This window comes from Haliotis rubra, unplaced genomic scaffold, assembly GCF_003918875.1.
Source record: "Haliotis rubra isolate DU_JTF1 unplaced genomic scaffold, ASM391887v1 Scf248, whole genome shotgun sequence".
NCBI classification, from domain to species: Eukaryota; Metazoa; Mollusca; class Gastropoda; order Lepetellida; family Haliotidae; genus Haliotis; species Haliotis rubra.
This window is the reverse complement of record NW_025766536.1, coordinates 111,366-128,219: the sequence shown is the minus strand read 5'-3', so window position 1 is coordinate 128,219 and position 16,854 is coordinate 111,366. Positions and strand designations below refer to the sequence as shown.

The following is a 16,854-nucleotide window of genomic DNA, read 5'->3' as shown; positions in this document are numbered from 1 at the left end:
TTTTCAGAAAACACAGACAACCGCGTTAATGAACTCGAGAACAAAGTTGGTAAGTACTTGTACACTTTTCTCAAATAACATTATGTTCGTCCCCTCACCGTTAAATCCCAATGGACGTCATGGTGGAATGGCATCTCAGTAGGCTGGCACTAAAGCAATATCGACGTTGTAGGCGATATCACAAGGTGTCATTATTATACTGACAGTGTATAAAATAAGGCCCGTCCGACGGTCCGAGACGGTCTAGATTTCTGACGGACGGTCTAAATTTACAGCTAGCCAGCCCGATGGTCTGGTAAAATGTTTAGATGTTCCAGAAGTCTGAGTAAATTCACCATATTTGGTTTGGTTAAATCCATTTTGGGCTGGTAACATTTTGAAGTTACCAGCCCTGATATCTGACAGGAGTTTTTGCTTATTTCATACACTGATACTGTTACCTTCCTTGCACAAAGTTTACCACTTGATCTTGAACGGCGTCGACGTCCTTCAGTTTGCCGTTAACAACGTAGTATCTCGAATCAGTTGTAATGCCAGCCCATACCACTACTCTCACCCTCTAATTCCATATTGAGATTTGCACCATACAGTAAGGTGTTTTTACTTTTATAATTCACATGCATAACAGATGCCACCGGTAGGGTACATGGTACATTCTCCTGTATGTGAATACATGATATCATACTGTTATTTGATGGTGATTCATGAAGACATGTAAAAGAACCGAAGAATGGGATCCAAAGATTAATTAATGCATTATGCCTATTCTATTTATGAAACTTCCGTATTTATGCTGCCATAAATCCGGAATATATCTTTATACTGTGTTTTAGGTTAGGTGAGGTGAAATTGGGTTTAACGTCGTGCTTGAGAATATTTCGCTCATATGACGACGTGCATGCGGCTGCTTGTACTAGCCAAGACTTAAGCTGGTTTTATGGTGCTAGCCCACTAAGATACCATGCCGCAGTGAAGCATGAATACCCCACTCAGACACATTATACTGGCTCCGAGCCGACCTGTCCTTGTTGTTCCCATTAATGCCGAGCGCCAGGCAGGGACCAACAAGTACCATATTTTAACGTCTTTTTTGGTATGACGCGGTCGGGGATCGAACCCGCGACCTTTCGCTCTCCGGGCGGACGCTCTAACCACTACACCACGGAGGTGGTCTGTGCTTTAGGAGCATAATTGAGTCCATAGATCTTTTTATGTTGCAGAGAAGCTGTTAGATGACCACAGAAGCAAAGATATTCGTCACAGGGCCATGGAGGCAGCCTTAGGTAATTCATCTTTAAAAAGTGGTTTACATTCTTGCCTATATATCTTATTACTATTAGTCTATTAAACACGTACATCCCGCGGAATCAGGGTGGGTTGTGTTTCCAGCCCGTGTGGTTGGGTTGAGGCCCGGTAGAAACATGGAGCAAAGTCATATTGACTAAACTAGAACAAAAATATACACAAGGAAAGAAGTAACGCAACGCCATATAAACACGTTAGAAACTATATCAGAGGAAATCATGCAAACCTCAGTTAAACGTACTATCTTGACAAACTAACCCCAAAGGTGAAGTTGCTTCTGCCTTTGGACATAAGAAACCGCTGACGTGCACGAGGTGGTTTAGCATTGTCGTCAGCAAATTTCAGCAATATCACAGACACCAGAAATGGGCTTCACACATTGTACCCATGTGGTGAATCGAACCCGAGACTTCAGCGTGACTAGCGAACGCTTTAACCACTAGGCTACCACACCGCCCCTACTTTGTAGTGATGTTTATCGCAAGGATCATAGATATTTGTTAACAGACCCACTCAGTTTTGGTCAGCTCTAACATCTGGAAATGTTTGCTTTCAATACATGGGTGCTTGTATACACATTCAGGGGGCGTTGGGTAGACTAGTGGTGTGACTCAGGCTCGATTCTCCACATGGGTATAATGTGTGAAGCCCATTTCAGATATCCCCGGCCGTTATATTACTGGAATATTGCTAAAAGCGGCGTAAACCCATACTCGCTCCACATTCCGACACGCCCGTGACACACAGACATATGCACACACACGTGGCACAGGCAGACACACCTGCTCTCACCTGTGGATACTTTCGTCCTTGTGGTGTCTGGTATGTGTGTGAGAGGACAGAGGCCATGTTGAGCAATCGAGTGAGTGGGTGTGTGAGTTAACTTTTACGCCGCACTCATCAATATTCCACAGATATGTAAATAATAGAGTCTGGACCAGACAATCCAGTGATCAACAGCAATTGGGAACCGATCACATGTTCAACCAAGTCAGCGAGCCTTACCACACGATCCCGTTAGTCGCCACTTACGACAAGCACGGGTTACTGAAGATCAATATTCTAACCCGGATCTTCACGAGTCCTAATGATTATTAAAAGACCCAAATACATTCCGATATAAAACAGGTATGTGTATATGTGTGTTGATGCTAGTGAAGACATCATGGTGATTGCTGAAGATCAATATGCTAACCCGGACCTTCACGGGTATTGAGCATCCGAAGACAAAGTAAACTTGAACGTCAAAACAAAGATGTTCATGTTCTGAGCTAGAGACGTTTGGAATCGTTTGTCGATATTAGATGCTACGAGACATGGATCCGGGGATTTATTACTCGCCCGTGGAAAATACTGCAGTGTAATATTTTTACGGCAATATTACGCTAGTGTAATACCGCTAGACGTATGACGTCATAGTGGTTTACAGTTACAATTTTAATACCTCTGTCATAATGGTATTATACCTTGCTTGACTCGCGGAAAACTGAGAGTCATCACACCGTAGGCAGTTTCTATCAATATATATTGGAGAGCAATAAACAGATTACTAAACTTGGTTCCGTGGAATACCATTTTGTTATATTCGTGAAAGATTTAGTATCAAACTTGCTTTCGCTCGTTTGATAAAAAATCATCAACTCGTTTAATAAAAATGGTATTACACGGAAGATCGGTTAGTATCCTCTATATATTGCATGTTTCCATGGACTATCCTCTATCCTCTTGTGTGAGTGGCCAGTTCATGAATATCACAATACCTGAGATACATTGGCTTGTATTCTACCTTTTGAATGTGCATTTGAAGCATTTTAAGATATTTTTGAATTTTGTGTGCTGTTTTTATTGAAAACAGGAAGTTAAAGTGATGTAAAATTGAATATCAACAGCAACCGGTCTCACGTTGCTCTCCAATCGATCATCATAACAGATCCTTGTTGTCAAATACAGACTGTACCTTCTTAGTGTATTTATGTATGTTCACATTACAGCCAACCTGGTATTGGAGTCGACTGTAGATTGTGGTCCTCCACCTCCTGCAGATGGCGCAGACGTTGTCTTCACTTCAACAGGTCTTAATGCCATGGCCAGCTACAAATGCAAGGAGGGTTTCTTCAACATCCTCCCTGGTAAACAGATGATCAGCTTTTGTCAGAATGATGGACAGTGGAGCATGGTCAGCGTGAAGTGTGCCGACAGTAAGGATGCAACCTGGTTCAATGTCAAAATAGAAATTTCTGAGCTTCTGTTAAAATTATATATACCACTCATCACAAATTTAGACTCACTAGTGTAAATGTAGCCACTTACTTCACTCAACTGTTCTGAACTAAATTTTGCAAAATATCCCATACTTTTTAAAGGTACTGTTAACACATGAACTGATGTATTGGAAAACAAATTCGTAACGTTGAAAAGGTCATTGTCATGAGTTTAATATATGATGAAACTCAGTGCAAATTGGTGAATTCTTAACAAAACTTTACACCAAAACGCATCAGTTCACATTTACGATATTTGTACATGCTTTTCAGCAATTTGATACATGATCCTCGTGCAGTTCATCTCCATAAGGTTTGCAGTTGGTTTCTCCAAGTTAGTGGAGAAATTCATCTTCGATGTAACCATATGTATATAGATAACATACAGTGAGTGCTTCAAGTCTAAACTTTTGATGGGTTGTATATATAAGACATGATTCTCCTCTGCCCAGTTTCCTTAAATAAGGCAATCACTAAGTTCGATATGTCATATTGACGTGTGTGATAATGATAATAACATGCCTCTTTAAAGTCCCTATGGATCGTGGTGGTGAAGTGTAACACATTAATCCAGTCAAAGTTTCATGAAGACTAACAACTAGTCTCTGAAATAAACATATTTTACAAACAAAAAACAAAAAAACAAAACAAACAAAACAGTTTATAAAAAAAAAATATGAAAAGGAGTCCTTAGACTTTCTTCATTTTCAGAAACTGTGGAGATCTAGACTTGCCAAATATTCAAGACTTGCATGGGTTTTCTTGGATAATAATAGATTCAGCGTCTGTATGAGAGACTAAGTTTGATGTGATGTAACCTCTTATTGCTACGTTGAGTGAAACAAGATCTCATATTTATCAAGATTACTTTCATTTACAATAAATAACACCCAACACAGTGAGTGGATGAATTTGGCTTTAAGGCCACTTAAAACAGTATTCCAGATATAGCGGGAAAGGTGAGTTCACTAAAGTGATACAGGTCTCACATACTTACCACTTTGGTGCATGCGTATGGTGCCCACAAATATAAAAACTTAATCATGGCGAATTGGGATTCGAAACCACGACCATTGGCAGATATGGATAACCGAGGAGTAGGTAATCTTAACAAACCCTCGTAAGCCTAAGATCTCGTAACTTTCTTCGTAGCGTTCCTACCTCCTAAACTGTATCACAGTCTTACGATAGTCGTAGCGCTACCATAGCTTTGTGAAACGGGGCCTAGGTAACATTGTTTGAAATGGGTACTTGGTATCATTGCAGCTATTGTGTGTTAGACCAGTGTTAAACCACAGCAGATAAGAAACGGTTTTGAAATATATTTTCTCGAAACATATTTCGTAAGAATATTGTCCTCAGTAATGTCGGTGTAGGCTACACGTCTGAGCTTGTTTGTGTATACTTTACACACTGTCCTCTGTATCTGTATGAGACGTTGTTCGCACGAGCGCATGGATACGTTTAGTACAATACATCCTCGTAAGTGTCAGAGAGTAAATCATTTCAAAAAGTTTCTGTAAAACTTCATATCTTCAAACAACATAATTGCTTCAATATATATCCAAAATGCACTGAAATTCTATCCCTTTGTCTGTTTAATGTATTCAGCAATCATTTGGTGTAGCCCTCTTATCATAAATACCAAATGTAAACCAAAAGTCACTGCGTTCTTTAATCTGATTGGTTGAAAAACCTGATGAAATGGTATTCGATTCCCGGAAATTCGCTGCGTATTAATACTTACAAACATCTCTCACACCATTGTTTTGTTACGTCGTCAGCTGTGATGACGTTATTAAAATCATATCGTGATGTAAAGTCCGAATGACGTCACAAATGAGCAGTTCCAGATGCTACCATGGGAAACGGCCAGCTGATCATATTTCACTGCTCTACCCGTACTCGATGTCAATGAGTGCAGACAGAAAAACGTGTGTTGACCATTTGGTTTACTTTTGTGTTTACAATGTCGATAAACATCATGTGTTGGCCAATTTCCGGGTGTTATTGAGTATTTGAAGCACGGGAATATTTCATTTGAAACCTCCAGCTGACGCTTCCAATACTCATTAACACCCGGAAAAATGGCCAACACATGATGTTTATCACCTAAATGGTTTACTCTATAACAATAGGATGGGGAAGGTGTATAACGTGGCGCGCCTAGCTGCTTAAATAATCCCCATGGAGTTGAGATTGATAATAGGACGTGCCGTTGAGATTGACATCCAATGATCGAGGGAAAACAAAGCGGTTTGAGCACGCATGTAGATGGGTGGACTATACCGCGATATACATACCCATATGTATAATACAATGTTGGGGAAACACAAAACGCATGTGGAAGCGTGGCGACCAAACACACTGACATAAAATTAAGGTGCAACATCAATTATTGGGCTATGAAAACGATGTGTTTTCACTTAAATTGTCTGTCATCACAACAGTACAAGAAGTGAAAGTGAAAAAATGCCACAACTGATAGAAGCCCAACGCATCAACGCCATCGGCCGACTGCAGACAGGAGTGACAGTGCACAGTTTATCATTACATTCTTCATATTTGTATATTTTTCTGTATGTATGTATTTTGTATTATATTTGCCACAAATTTCACTTTCATTTTGAAGAGTTGTAATATTGAAACTTCACTTCATGACATGGCCGCAGTTGATGTATAGCACTTCGCAAAGATAATTAACATAAGCCATATACCATTGAAAGTGTCAACTTAAAACTCAATCCGTTGTTTATTGTACTTGTAAATTTCGTAATGACCACAGTGCCGACGTCCAGGCCACAACTGTATAAACAAACTGCAATAAATTTGATCTAATTGACGCCAATTACAATTGTGACACGGTCATGTGACGTCACCTATAAAAACTAATCCAGTCAAGGGTTGTAAAACAACCCGTAATTAAGCTGATGCAATTATGCTGTCACGGTCACGTGACTAACCCTCCAATCAGTAACTGCTTGTCCAAAACTGTTTGATCTATGTCAACCAACCAAAATCGTAATTACCGTATTATATGTTTTGGCCAATCGCAAAGAATTCCAACATTGATCAGTGATGTTTTCGGCTACAAAAAGAGGTCAGTGATTTCCGATCGGCACACTTGACCTCACAATAAATGTTGAAACATCTCACTGACTGATCATTGACTTAAGGAATTCTACATTCTATTTTAAGATTTGAAACTTGTTATCCCATAACAAGCCGGGTAACAAATGGTTGGAAAAGGGTTTCCCTAAAACCTCTCACATGCCAAAACAGAAAGGAACAACGCCAGCCTTCAATGCCTACGGACTCCGGAGAAGCTCCCAAATAGAACAAGGTCAAGTCAGGCCCAGTACTCCCCCACCAGCTGTTCCACAACCTCCACGCAGAGAGCCAACGGCAATCATCAGACCCACAACTCCCCCGCCAGCTGTTCCACAAGTTTCACCCACAATGGCCATTGAGATCACACGCCTGGGAGTTGACATATTTGATGGTGAGGACAACGTCAACCTGTTTATTGACCGCCTGAAACATGCTTTCCAGCTACACAAACTTAATGAAGAACAACAAAGATAATACCTGCCTATGTTCTTGGAAGGCAAAGCCAAAATGTTCTTCAACTCACAAGCTCTTCCAGTGGACACACCAATAGAAGACCAGTTGGAGTGTCTGAGAGAAACGTTTGGACCTGCAACCTTTGATACTGCTCTGTACTCTGTAGCCCAAATGGAGTCAGAGAGGGTTCAAGTCTATATGGATAGATTCCAGTCCATCGCAGCATGGTAAGACATTCCCGATCCAATCAAGGTCAAGATTGCTCTGAAAGGACTTAAATCAACCATACAGCAAACTGTGGGCAATCGTGAGCCCAAAACTCTAATGGACATTCGTAGGTTTGGTCAACTAGCTTAAGACCTCAATTTTTGGTTATTATGGCATGAGCGTTATGATGAGAGCCATGCTCGAAACTGCATGCAGGAAGTGTACATTTTTTTATTGTGGGAGTGTTATGGTGTGGGTCACTATCTCCCATGCCAGAGGACCAGACTTGGTACACATTCAGGGCAATATGACGGCATAAGGTTCCACAAATGAAAGTCGTTGGCCACACGCCGTTTTCATTGTGCATCAATCAAACATCAATTTCCAGCATGACAACGCCCGACCTAACACGGCAAGAGTTACAACGGGCTCTTTGAGGAACTTTGATCAACATATGCGATCAACTCGGCAACACCAACACAGCCTCCAATTGTAGGCTCAAGCACTGCAGGAAGAGTGGGTAAATATTCCCCAGGCCACAATTCGTAATCGACGATCCCAGGCATATCTGGACTCTCATGGGGGTTAAACAAGATAACCTTTGCCTTCAAATTCGATTGTCTTATGTCTGCCATGCTATTATCTTTGTCAGTGACAAAGACTTGTGTCAAATTTGAACAGTTACTTTGACATGATGGTTATTTAGATTATACATAAAGTATACATCTGAAAACCGACTTCACGTCTAGTTTTTTAGGGTATATTTATGTTTATATGTGAGCTCATATACGTGTTTTTTGTTCACGCTTTCCATGGGATCTTGTGCATCTAATCCCGATTTCTGATTATTTTTATCTGAGAAGAGGCTTAACCGTTGCTGTTAAGTTGCTTCTCTTTATTGCAAGCTTATGTCATGTGAAACCGATCATAATCCTGAATTCCCGGGGGAAGTACTCGTAATTGTCAGGAGTTTCTTGCATTACCACATCGCGTATCTATTTTCAGAAAGCAAAGACAAGCGTGTTAATGACCTCGAGAACAAAGTCGGTAAGTACTTGCAAACATTCCTCAAATAGCAGTATGTGATTTGCTCATACTTCATACCTCGGCACTGTGGTATAGTGGATAGAATGGAAGGTCCGTCCCCTGGTCATTTCATCCCAATGGACTTTAAGGTCGAATGGCATCAGTCTGGCAGTTAAACAATACCGACTACGCACGGATTATTTTAAGAAGCCATTACTCTGCTGTTCCTGCAATTGCAGTTTAGAACATGACCTTCAACGATGTCGTCCCAGCCGGTGGCGTTGCTCGTTCAGGTTGCCACTAACAATGATGAGTTTTGTTCTCAAGTCAGTTGTGATCCCTCCCAGTAGCACTGTTACGCTCACGTTCCAATTCCATATTGCGATTTGCACCACACGGTAAGGGGTTTTTAGGTGAATGATTGACTTGCAATTGAATATGTTCATAACGGATGCCACCGGTAGTGCATGGTACATTCTCCTTTGTGTGTGTATATACTATCATTGTTTTATCAAATTTGAAAGTGATTCATAGAAACATGCACTGATATAGTCAGAATCGAAGAACGGTCTGAACTTCCAAAGATTAAAAGGATGCATTTTTCCTAGTTTATTTATAAATAAATTCCAGAGTCCATAGATTTGTGTTCATTTTCTTTTTGCAGACAAGCTGTTGAATGACAAGAAAAACAAAGATATTCGTATCAGGGACATAGAGACGGCTCTAGGTAATGCATCTTTGTATGATGCCCTGGGAGTTGAGATTGATAATAAATTGTGCCGTTTGAGACTGACATCCAATGATCGAGGGAAAGACAGAGCGCCTTAGAGCAGGTGATCAGGATATTGGATATTGGCACAAAATCAATCAATCAATCAATCATTTAGTTAGTTACTGCTGGCCTCTTGAACTCTTACATCCCGCGAGGTCAGGGTTAACCTCAGTTGAACTTACTATCTGGACACACGAACTCTTCAAGACTTTTCAAATGGCATATCTTAAAGCGAAAGGTAAAGAAACCATGTAATATATTCATAGGAGCAAACGTGGCGAAAGATAAATTTATAATATTCTGGCAGACAATCCTCAACAAATCACATAAGTATCAATGCCGAGCACAATACCTGGTGTAACTTCTGCCTGCTGCAAAAACACCCCCTTCCCTTCTTCACATTGGGGGGTAATTTGGGTTCCATTCTTGATGGATAGCTTGTTCCAGTACATCAAGATTTTGTACTGGAGAATCTCTGCGACCGATATAATTTCCCATGGTCCCTAGTATTGTCATCTACCTTCAGTTGTTGGCAATATATAGCCTGCTTTTTATATTGCTTTGTCTGCTATATTTAAATGTTTTTCGTTTTCATGCAAGTTTTATATCTGTATCTGTGATCCTCTAGTTATTTTACTGTCGTTTGTTGACAGGTGTTTATAATCTGACTTTATGTATTACGGCTTTATTTCTTATTCAAGTCCTCGTCACGACATGGCTGCAATAATTGCCGATGTGACGTTAAATTCTAAGTCACTCACGCACTCTGCGACCGATAATGGCCGAAACATGCCCCATCGGATTGAGTTCTAGACTTCTGTTGGGACATGGTAGAGTTCTTTCCTCCTTTGGGGATAAAACACTCGCCAACAGCACGTGGACACTGTGGGTTAGCATTACCGTTCATGGAGACTGTTGCGTACATTAGCTACAATCAATCTATGGACGGGTCGAATAATCATACAAGGAATACAATTATCATATCAATGCAAATGGCAATATAGGGGCTAAATATACCATAGGTTTCTCCAACATATTTTACTCCATCATCATAGTTTGTTGATCGTACGTATATCGCCTCACTGAACTGAATTGGAAAAATACCGGATGTTGCAGAGGGCGCTCTTGATCTCAGCCGACCTGCACACTCAGGCAAATATAACCGACTGCAGTCACCTGACTGTCGATTCTTATGATGTGTGTGACCAAATAAGTGGTTTCTGGCTCATTCGGAACATGAACCAACATCGTGGGTACATCAGCCCATGTTCCCGTCGAGACCAGTGACCAACTTATATTATTTGGTTAGATGTTAATATTGAAGACTCTGTCCAGAAGGTTAAGGTTAGGTAGAACTACTAGTAGTTACATCATCAGCAATCCGTCTCACACATTTATATCAATAATCATAACAGATCCTCGTTGTCAAAAGCAACCCGTGCGTTCGTAATGTCTTTGTGTATGTTAACTTTACAGCCAACCTGACGTCGGAGCTGAATGTAGATTGTGGTTCTCCAACTCCTCCAGAAGGCACAGACGTTGACTACAGTTCAACAGGTCTTTACGCCATTGCCAACTACAGATGCAAGAAGGGTTTCCTTAACACCCATCCGGGTCAACAGATGAAGAGCTTTTGTCAGAAAGATGGGCATTGGACCATCAACATGAAATGTCCCAACAGTAAGGATGCAACCTAGTTCAAAATCGGGGCGGTGGGGTAGCCTAGTGGTTAAAGCTTTGGCTCGTCACGCCGAGGACCCGGGTTCGATTCCCCACATGGGCACAATGTGTTAAGCCAATTTCTGGTGTCCCCCGCCGTGATATTGCTGGAATATTGCTAAAAGCGGCGTAAAACTCAGCCTAGTTCAAAATCAAAATTAAAACTTCTTGAACTTCTGTTGAAATTATAAGTATCAACTATTTCCTTTGATATGTCAATTTTACCCTGCAGGTCTCGTAAAAAATAATCAAACTTGCAAATTGAACCTGTTACTATAAATATTAAGATTTGTGAGACCAATGCTGCTGCTACAACAACAAAAACAACAACTACTACATTGTAAAATATTGTATCTTAGGCCCACATTACGGAATAAATATGTCTGTCTGTCTGTCTGACTGACTACAACTATTACTATCACTACTATTACTACTACACCTACTCCTATTAACACTACTCATATCTACTATTACCGCTACTACAACCGATACTACAACCACTACTAGTACGACTACTGCGACTACAACTTCTACTACCACTACTACTACTACTACTACTACTACTACTACTACTACTACTACTACTACTACTACTAACACTATCACTACTACTACTACTACTACTACTACTACTACAAAAACTACTACTACTACTACTACGAGGACGACGACGACTACTGCTGCTACAACTGGAAAATAAGAAGAAGACTAGGATACCTCTGAAAGACCTGTGATGATTGGCATGAGCCTATTTACTGATTTGTTTTCCTTGACAGTATCTGTTTGCTGGACGGCACCTGCTGGGGTAGCGTTTTACACCGGAACTCGATCAACAACCATCACGGGCAAGGCTTGTCAGCGATGGGATGCTCAGACGCCACACACCCACGTCAATAATGTAAATATGAAGTTTTCCATCCCAGGATTTGACACTCCCCAAACTGTCACAGGATCTGCTAACTACTGCCGAGACCCATCTTATGCCGGTTTTTTGTGGTGTTACACCACGAACCGAAATTCACGCTGGGAAAAGTGTGATGTCCCAAAGTGTAACCCCTAGAATTGACTGGGTTACAATATGAAACTGACCCAGTACCTTCTGTCCTCGTCCACTCTTCCACCAAACAGTGTTATCTTTACTACTGTTAGATCTTTCTATGTTGTGGGTTGGGAGGAATTCGTGATTTTGCAACATTAAAATCGGTTAGCGTGAAACAAACTATGGTTATTCTGTTCTTTTTGAAGATTTTTTGCATTTGGTTCCATACACTAAAGATGGTGGGTGTCAACCTGATTGTAGGTTCACATGAGTGAGTGAGTTTAGTTTTACACCAGCTTAATGGCGGCTGTCTGTAGATAATCGATTCTGTACCAATCAATCCAGTGATCAACAGCATGAACATCGATGAGATACGTTGACTATATGTGTCAACCACATAAGCGAACCTGATTACCCGATTCCGTTAGTCGCCTCTTCCTTCAAGCATGGGTTACTCAGGACCAATTCCAACCCAGATCTTCATGGGTCTGTAAGTTCAGGCTTTGGACAAGAAGACTAAGTCTAAATCCCTGTGTCTTGAAAAGTATCAAGTTTTAGCCACATCTCAATAACTGCTGACTGACTGAATGAGTATGGTTTTATGCCGTTTTTAAGCAATATTCCAGCAATATCACGGCGGGGGACACCAGAAATGGGCTTCACAAATTGTACCCATGTGGGGAATCGAACCCGGGCCTTCGGCGTGACGAGTAAAATTTTTAACCACTAGGCTACCCCATCGCCCCTTATCTGCTGACGCAGGTTAGTTTATGTATATGTGTATAACTGTCTACTTTGTATAACTTTAATAAATAGTTCTCTCACATACTCTCTTACTGGATTAAAAAGAAAAAGAAGGCTCGCATGATGGTGCACAGTTTGACACACGCTTCATGTCAAGGAACACATACAAGAAATAATGGTATTGACCAATTATCTATTTTAAGTACAATGTGTGCGTTACGGTTAATAAATGTGCCATGACAAAAGGTTCAAGAGTCCCCTTTGAACCAGCAAAATAGAACACAGACAAGCCTACACTATTCAGTAATATATTGAGCAAACGATGAGTAAGCTACAATCAATGACAATACAGATATCTAGTACAATAGAATTGAGTCACAAATCTAACATATTAGGTCCCAAATACAAAATCTTAACTCACCAGAGCCTTGACATTTACAGTGAGAGCAGATATACGGATTGAAGACAAGACATGCACGGCTGGTCTTGACGATGGCAGGCAAACGTGTATCAGCTTGGTGACGGCAGGCAGATGTGTATAACTCCAGTTATGAGATAAAGTCTGTGTGTGAGTGGCATAAGGCAACAACCACCCCCTATAGCTTACACAGTTCTAGGGCATTCTAGTAAAGCTAGGCTACACCTTTTCCACTAAGAACATTCACTAAAACAGGAAATCAAAACGAATTAAAGCCATCCAAATGAGGCAACTCTGAAATGCTATCAAAAAACCAGTAGTTCAGACTCGATTATTTACAGACAGAGAATATTGCAGAGTGCGGTGTAAAAACTAAAATCACTCACTCACTCACCCTCGCAGCAGGGTACATATTCTAATACAATCACCAGTCTATGCATCTTCATCTTTGCATGTCATTCTTAACATATTTGTTGTACTTGTGTCTGTTGACGACTATAGTTTGGCATGAAATGCATGTGGACCCGTTTTTTTGTAAATATCTCTTCATCCAATAACCGAATCGATCTCAAACTGTGCAAGTGGATGTTTTGTCAGACAACTTAATCACATTGTAAATCACCAATTTTATGCATTTGTATTAAAGAATCTGTCTATGTAACTGTCAACAAAATAAACAGCAGAACGCAGAATGCTTGCAGAGGGAGGGAGCCAATGACCTGTAATAGCGGCTGATATCCTTGCCCTTATGCCGGAACATTCACATTTTCACAGTATTCTCTCTGAGAACGGAGCTTAGATTAATCACATGTTTGCGTGCATTGAACCCATTTCCACAATTACTGTTCTTGATGGTTGTTTACCCCAAATAACAAGAAAACACCCAGTGCAAGTCAAAAGGCGAATTGCACCGGACATCAGTACTTTTGTAACTGATATTACTTTGTGGGGGTGTGGTCCTGTGCTTAGAGCTCAGGCCACGAATCAGTTGACGTTAAACATCACCGAGCACGGAGAGTCCTTGGATGGGTGACCGTGATTAGCAGCCTCTTTGAATTTTCTAGGACTTTAGTCATGCCCCACAACGAAGCACATGTGATACATGTGGTCTCACCTTAGGCAAGTGACTTTGTTCAGAATTGCCTTTGTTCATCCGGCAGAAATTGGGAACCAGGTGGAAAAAGTCATATGACTATAACCTTCTAGCGCCTAACAAGCAGCTTGGGTTATCCGGGGTAGTAATAATCAGATTCTGATTACAGCGTTCAGTGAGCAACTAGTCAGATTGATACTAGGAGCTATATAAATGAATAATTATTATTACTAGTATATGTCAAATCTGGAAATGCCGACAAGGTGTTCAACACAAATCCTTTCGAAAGTCCAACCCGGGTTCCAGAATACCCCAACCTGACTAAACTAGCCTTGTGTTTAAATACACGACCTTGCTAATTTCGTTATACTACTAGTAGAGCTACAAAAATACGTTCTGCAATTAGTCTCAATGAAGTCTGAAATAGTTACGAAAATAAATGTTACTGATGTGATGGAAATGAAGGGAATTGATTTTGAAATTTAAAAATTCCAGCTTACTATGTGAAAGCCAATAATATGGTATATTTATCACGAACCATTTTTTGTGCTGTTTGTTAGTTTCCTGTTGCATTTGTACGAATGGGGACTACTGAAGATTCATACTGTCAAAGTAATATATATTGTCTATTTTGTGACTACCCTAGATGTAGCGAATTCCATCTTGCTATGTGAACGCCAATATATTTTGTGTAACCATCACGAAGCATTATTCTCAAACTTTCTGTCACAAGCATACCATCATGCCTACATCAGTAGTTAATGTGATGTGACCACACAGTGATTTAGATTTAGATCAGCTCAACACTCACCACCTTTAGCTCAATTAAAGGAACCGATACAGAAACACCCCCTCCCCTCCTCCTTTGGCTAAATTCCAGGATCGTAAACTGCTGGGCATACGAGAGTGAAATTGAATGTCATTGTCTTGAAATAAGGATATCCCTCCACCCTTGCCGGTAAGGGGTAGCAACATGAATTTAGAAACGGGATTCGAATCCCGAATCTGATTTTTTTTTCACATTCGGGATTCGAATCCCCAATCTGAATTTTGTAAACTATTTGGCATTTTTTGCAGATTCAACACTCGGCATTCGGTATCTGAATTGTTTGTTCACATTCGGCATTCAAATCCCGAATCTGATTCTTTTTCATATTCGGTATTTTTGCAGATTCGACACTCGGCATTCGGTATTTAAACACTTATATTCCAGCCGCCTTCTAATGTACTAGGTGCTTCTTGTATACCTGGCTAGATAACTAAAAACATAAACAACCAAACTACAGCTTTCTATATTTGAACCTCAAATCTGAGTTTTTTAACATTCAAGTTTCGGGATATTACCGAATCTGAATTTTTTTCATATTTGGTATTTTTGCAGATTCGACATTCGGCATTCGGTATTTAAACTCTTATATTTCATCCCCAATCGAATGTACTGGGTGCTCGTTGTATACCTGGGTAACTTAAACGCACATAAACAACCGAACCACAGTTTTCGATATTTGAACCTCAAATCTGAGTTTTTTAACATTCGGGTTTCGGGGCTTGAATCCCGAATCTGAATTTTCTTTTCATATTTGGGATTCGAATCCCAAATCTGAATATTTTTCAAATTCGGGATTCGAGATCTAATCTGAATTACCCCAATATTTTAGATTTGTGATTCAAATGCATTGTACTAGATATATGTATAGTCATTCATTGCAGCTTGCATATTGTTTGTTCAATATATCATTTAATACTTTAGACTTGTCTATGTTCTATTTTACTGGTTCAAAGGGGACCCATTTAAAATAGTTCTGGGTCTTTATGTAGTAAATAATTACGGCAAAAATGTATACAATTTGTAAAACAGGTCTGGACAAAGCAATGGTTGACAAGCTGGAACGCAAACCCGGAAACAATACTAACAACGTATGAAGGTTGTGTGTTGGGTGACTAACGGCTGCCACATACTCACCACTGCTATTATCCGTGCCCCTATCAGTCTCATTCCATGAAGCCAGAAATTGGTCCAAGGATGTCTTTCAGTTGTCGTAGTTGACCAGAACCAGTCAGTCATTGGAGTTGTTGGCATATCCACCAGCAAACAGCAAGGTTACACACAAAGTTGTCGACAGAGCATTTAACTGCACTTACTGTTTGTTACCAAGTCAGTGATGGCTTGGGCGTGAAGCCCAGTCTATAATGTGACTGTCAATCAAAATACTGAGTGAATCTCATCACGGAGGATTACATTTGGTGTACCTTTTCTTTATAGGCAGACCTGGCTATCAATCACAAAACGTTGACATGGAATATGTATAAGATTTGCTTGACGGCACCCCTGAAAGATGGAGGGAACAAGAAACGAGTGACGCGTTTATGGGGCAGGTAAATGGCAGTTTCTCACATGTCATCCGAGTCAGTGTGAGATTGGGCGTGAAGCCCCGTTGTATATCTATAACGTGACCGCCAATCACCATACTCTGTTCATGTAATAGTATTCATGGAGTGAATCTCATCAGAGAGGATGTGTGGTTCAGTTGGTGCACCTTATCTTTATAGGCAGATTTGACTGGCAACCGCAAAACGCTGACATGGAACATGAACATGATTTGCTTGACGGCACATATTGAGATACCGATGAGTCGTCGTACATCAGTACTTGTACATGAGTGAAGTAGTATATTAGAACCGCCCTCTCTTGTATCCTCCTCATGG

At 40.5% G+C, this 16,854-nt stretch overlaps 1 protein-coding gene across 3 annotated transcripts in view; it reads left to right on the top strand.

Annotated features, from left to right (window-relative positions):
• The window catches only part of LOC124279187, a 68,497-nt gene extending 56,384 nt beyond the window's left edge, over nucleotides 1-12,113 (top strand). The window contains exons 2-8 of one of the 3 annotated variants that reach the window (XM_046714991.1): nucleotides 8-49; nucleotides 1,221-1,283; nucleotides 3,297-3,503; nucleotides 8,343-8,384; nucleotides 9,028-9,090; nucleotides 10,612-10,815; nucleotides 11,631-12,113. In XM_046714991.1, the coding sequence (XP_046570947.1) occupies nucleotides 8-49; nucleotides 1,221-1,283; nucleotides 3,297-3,503; nucleotides 8,343-8,384; nucleotides 9,028-9,090; nucleotides 10,612-10,815; nucleotides 11,631-11,914 (905 nt within the window). In that variant the 3' untranslated portion in view covers nucleotides 11,915-12,113. The remainder of the gene's footprint in view (nucleotides 1-7; nucleotides 50-1,220; nucleotides 1,284-3,296; nucleotides 3,504-8,342; nucleotides 8,385-9,027; nucleotides 9,091-10,611; nucleotides 10,816-11,630) is intronic. The other 2 variants (XM_046714990.1, XM_046714992.1) reach the window with 2 other exon arrangements.
• The last annotated feature ends 4,741 nt before the right edge of the window (nucleotides 12,114-16,854 follow it).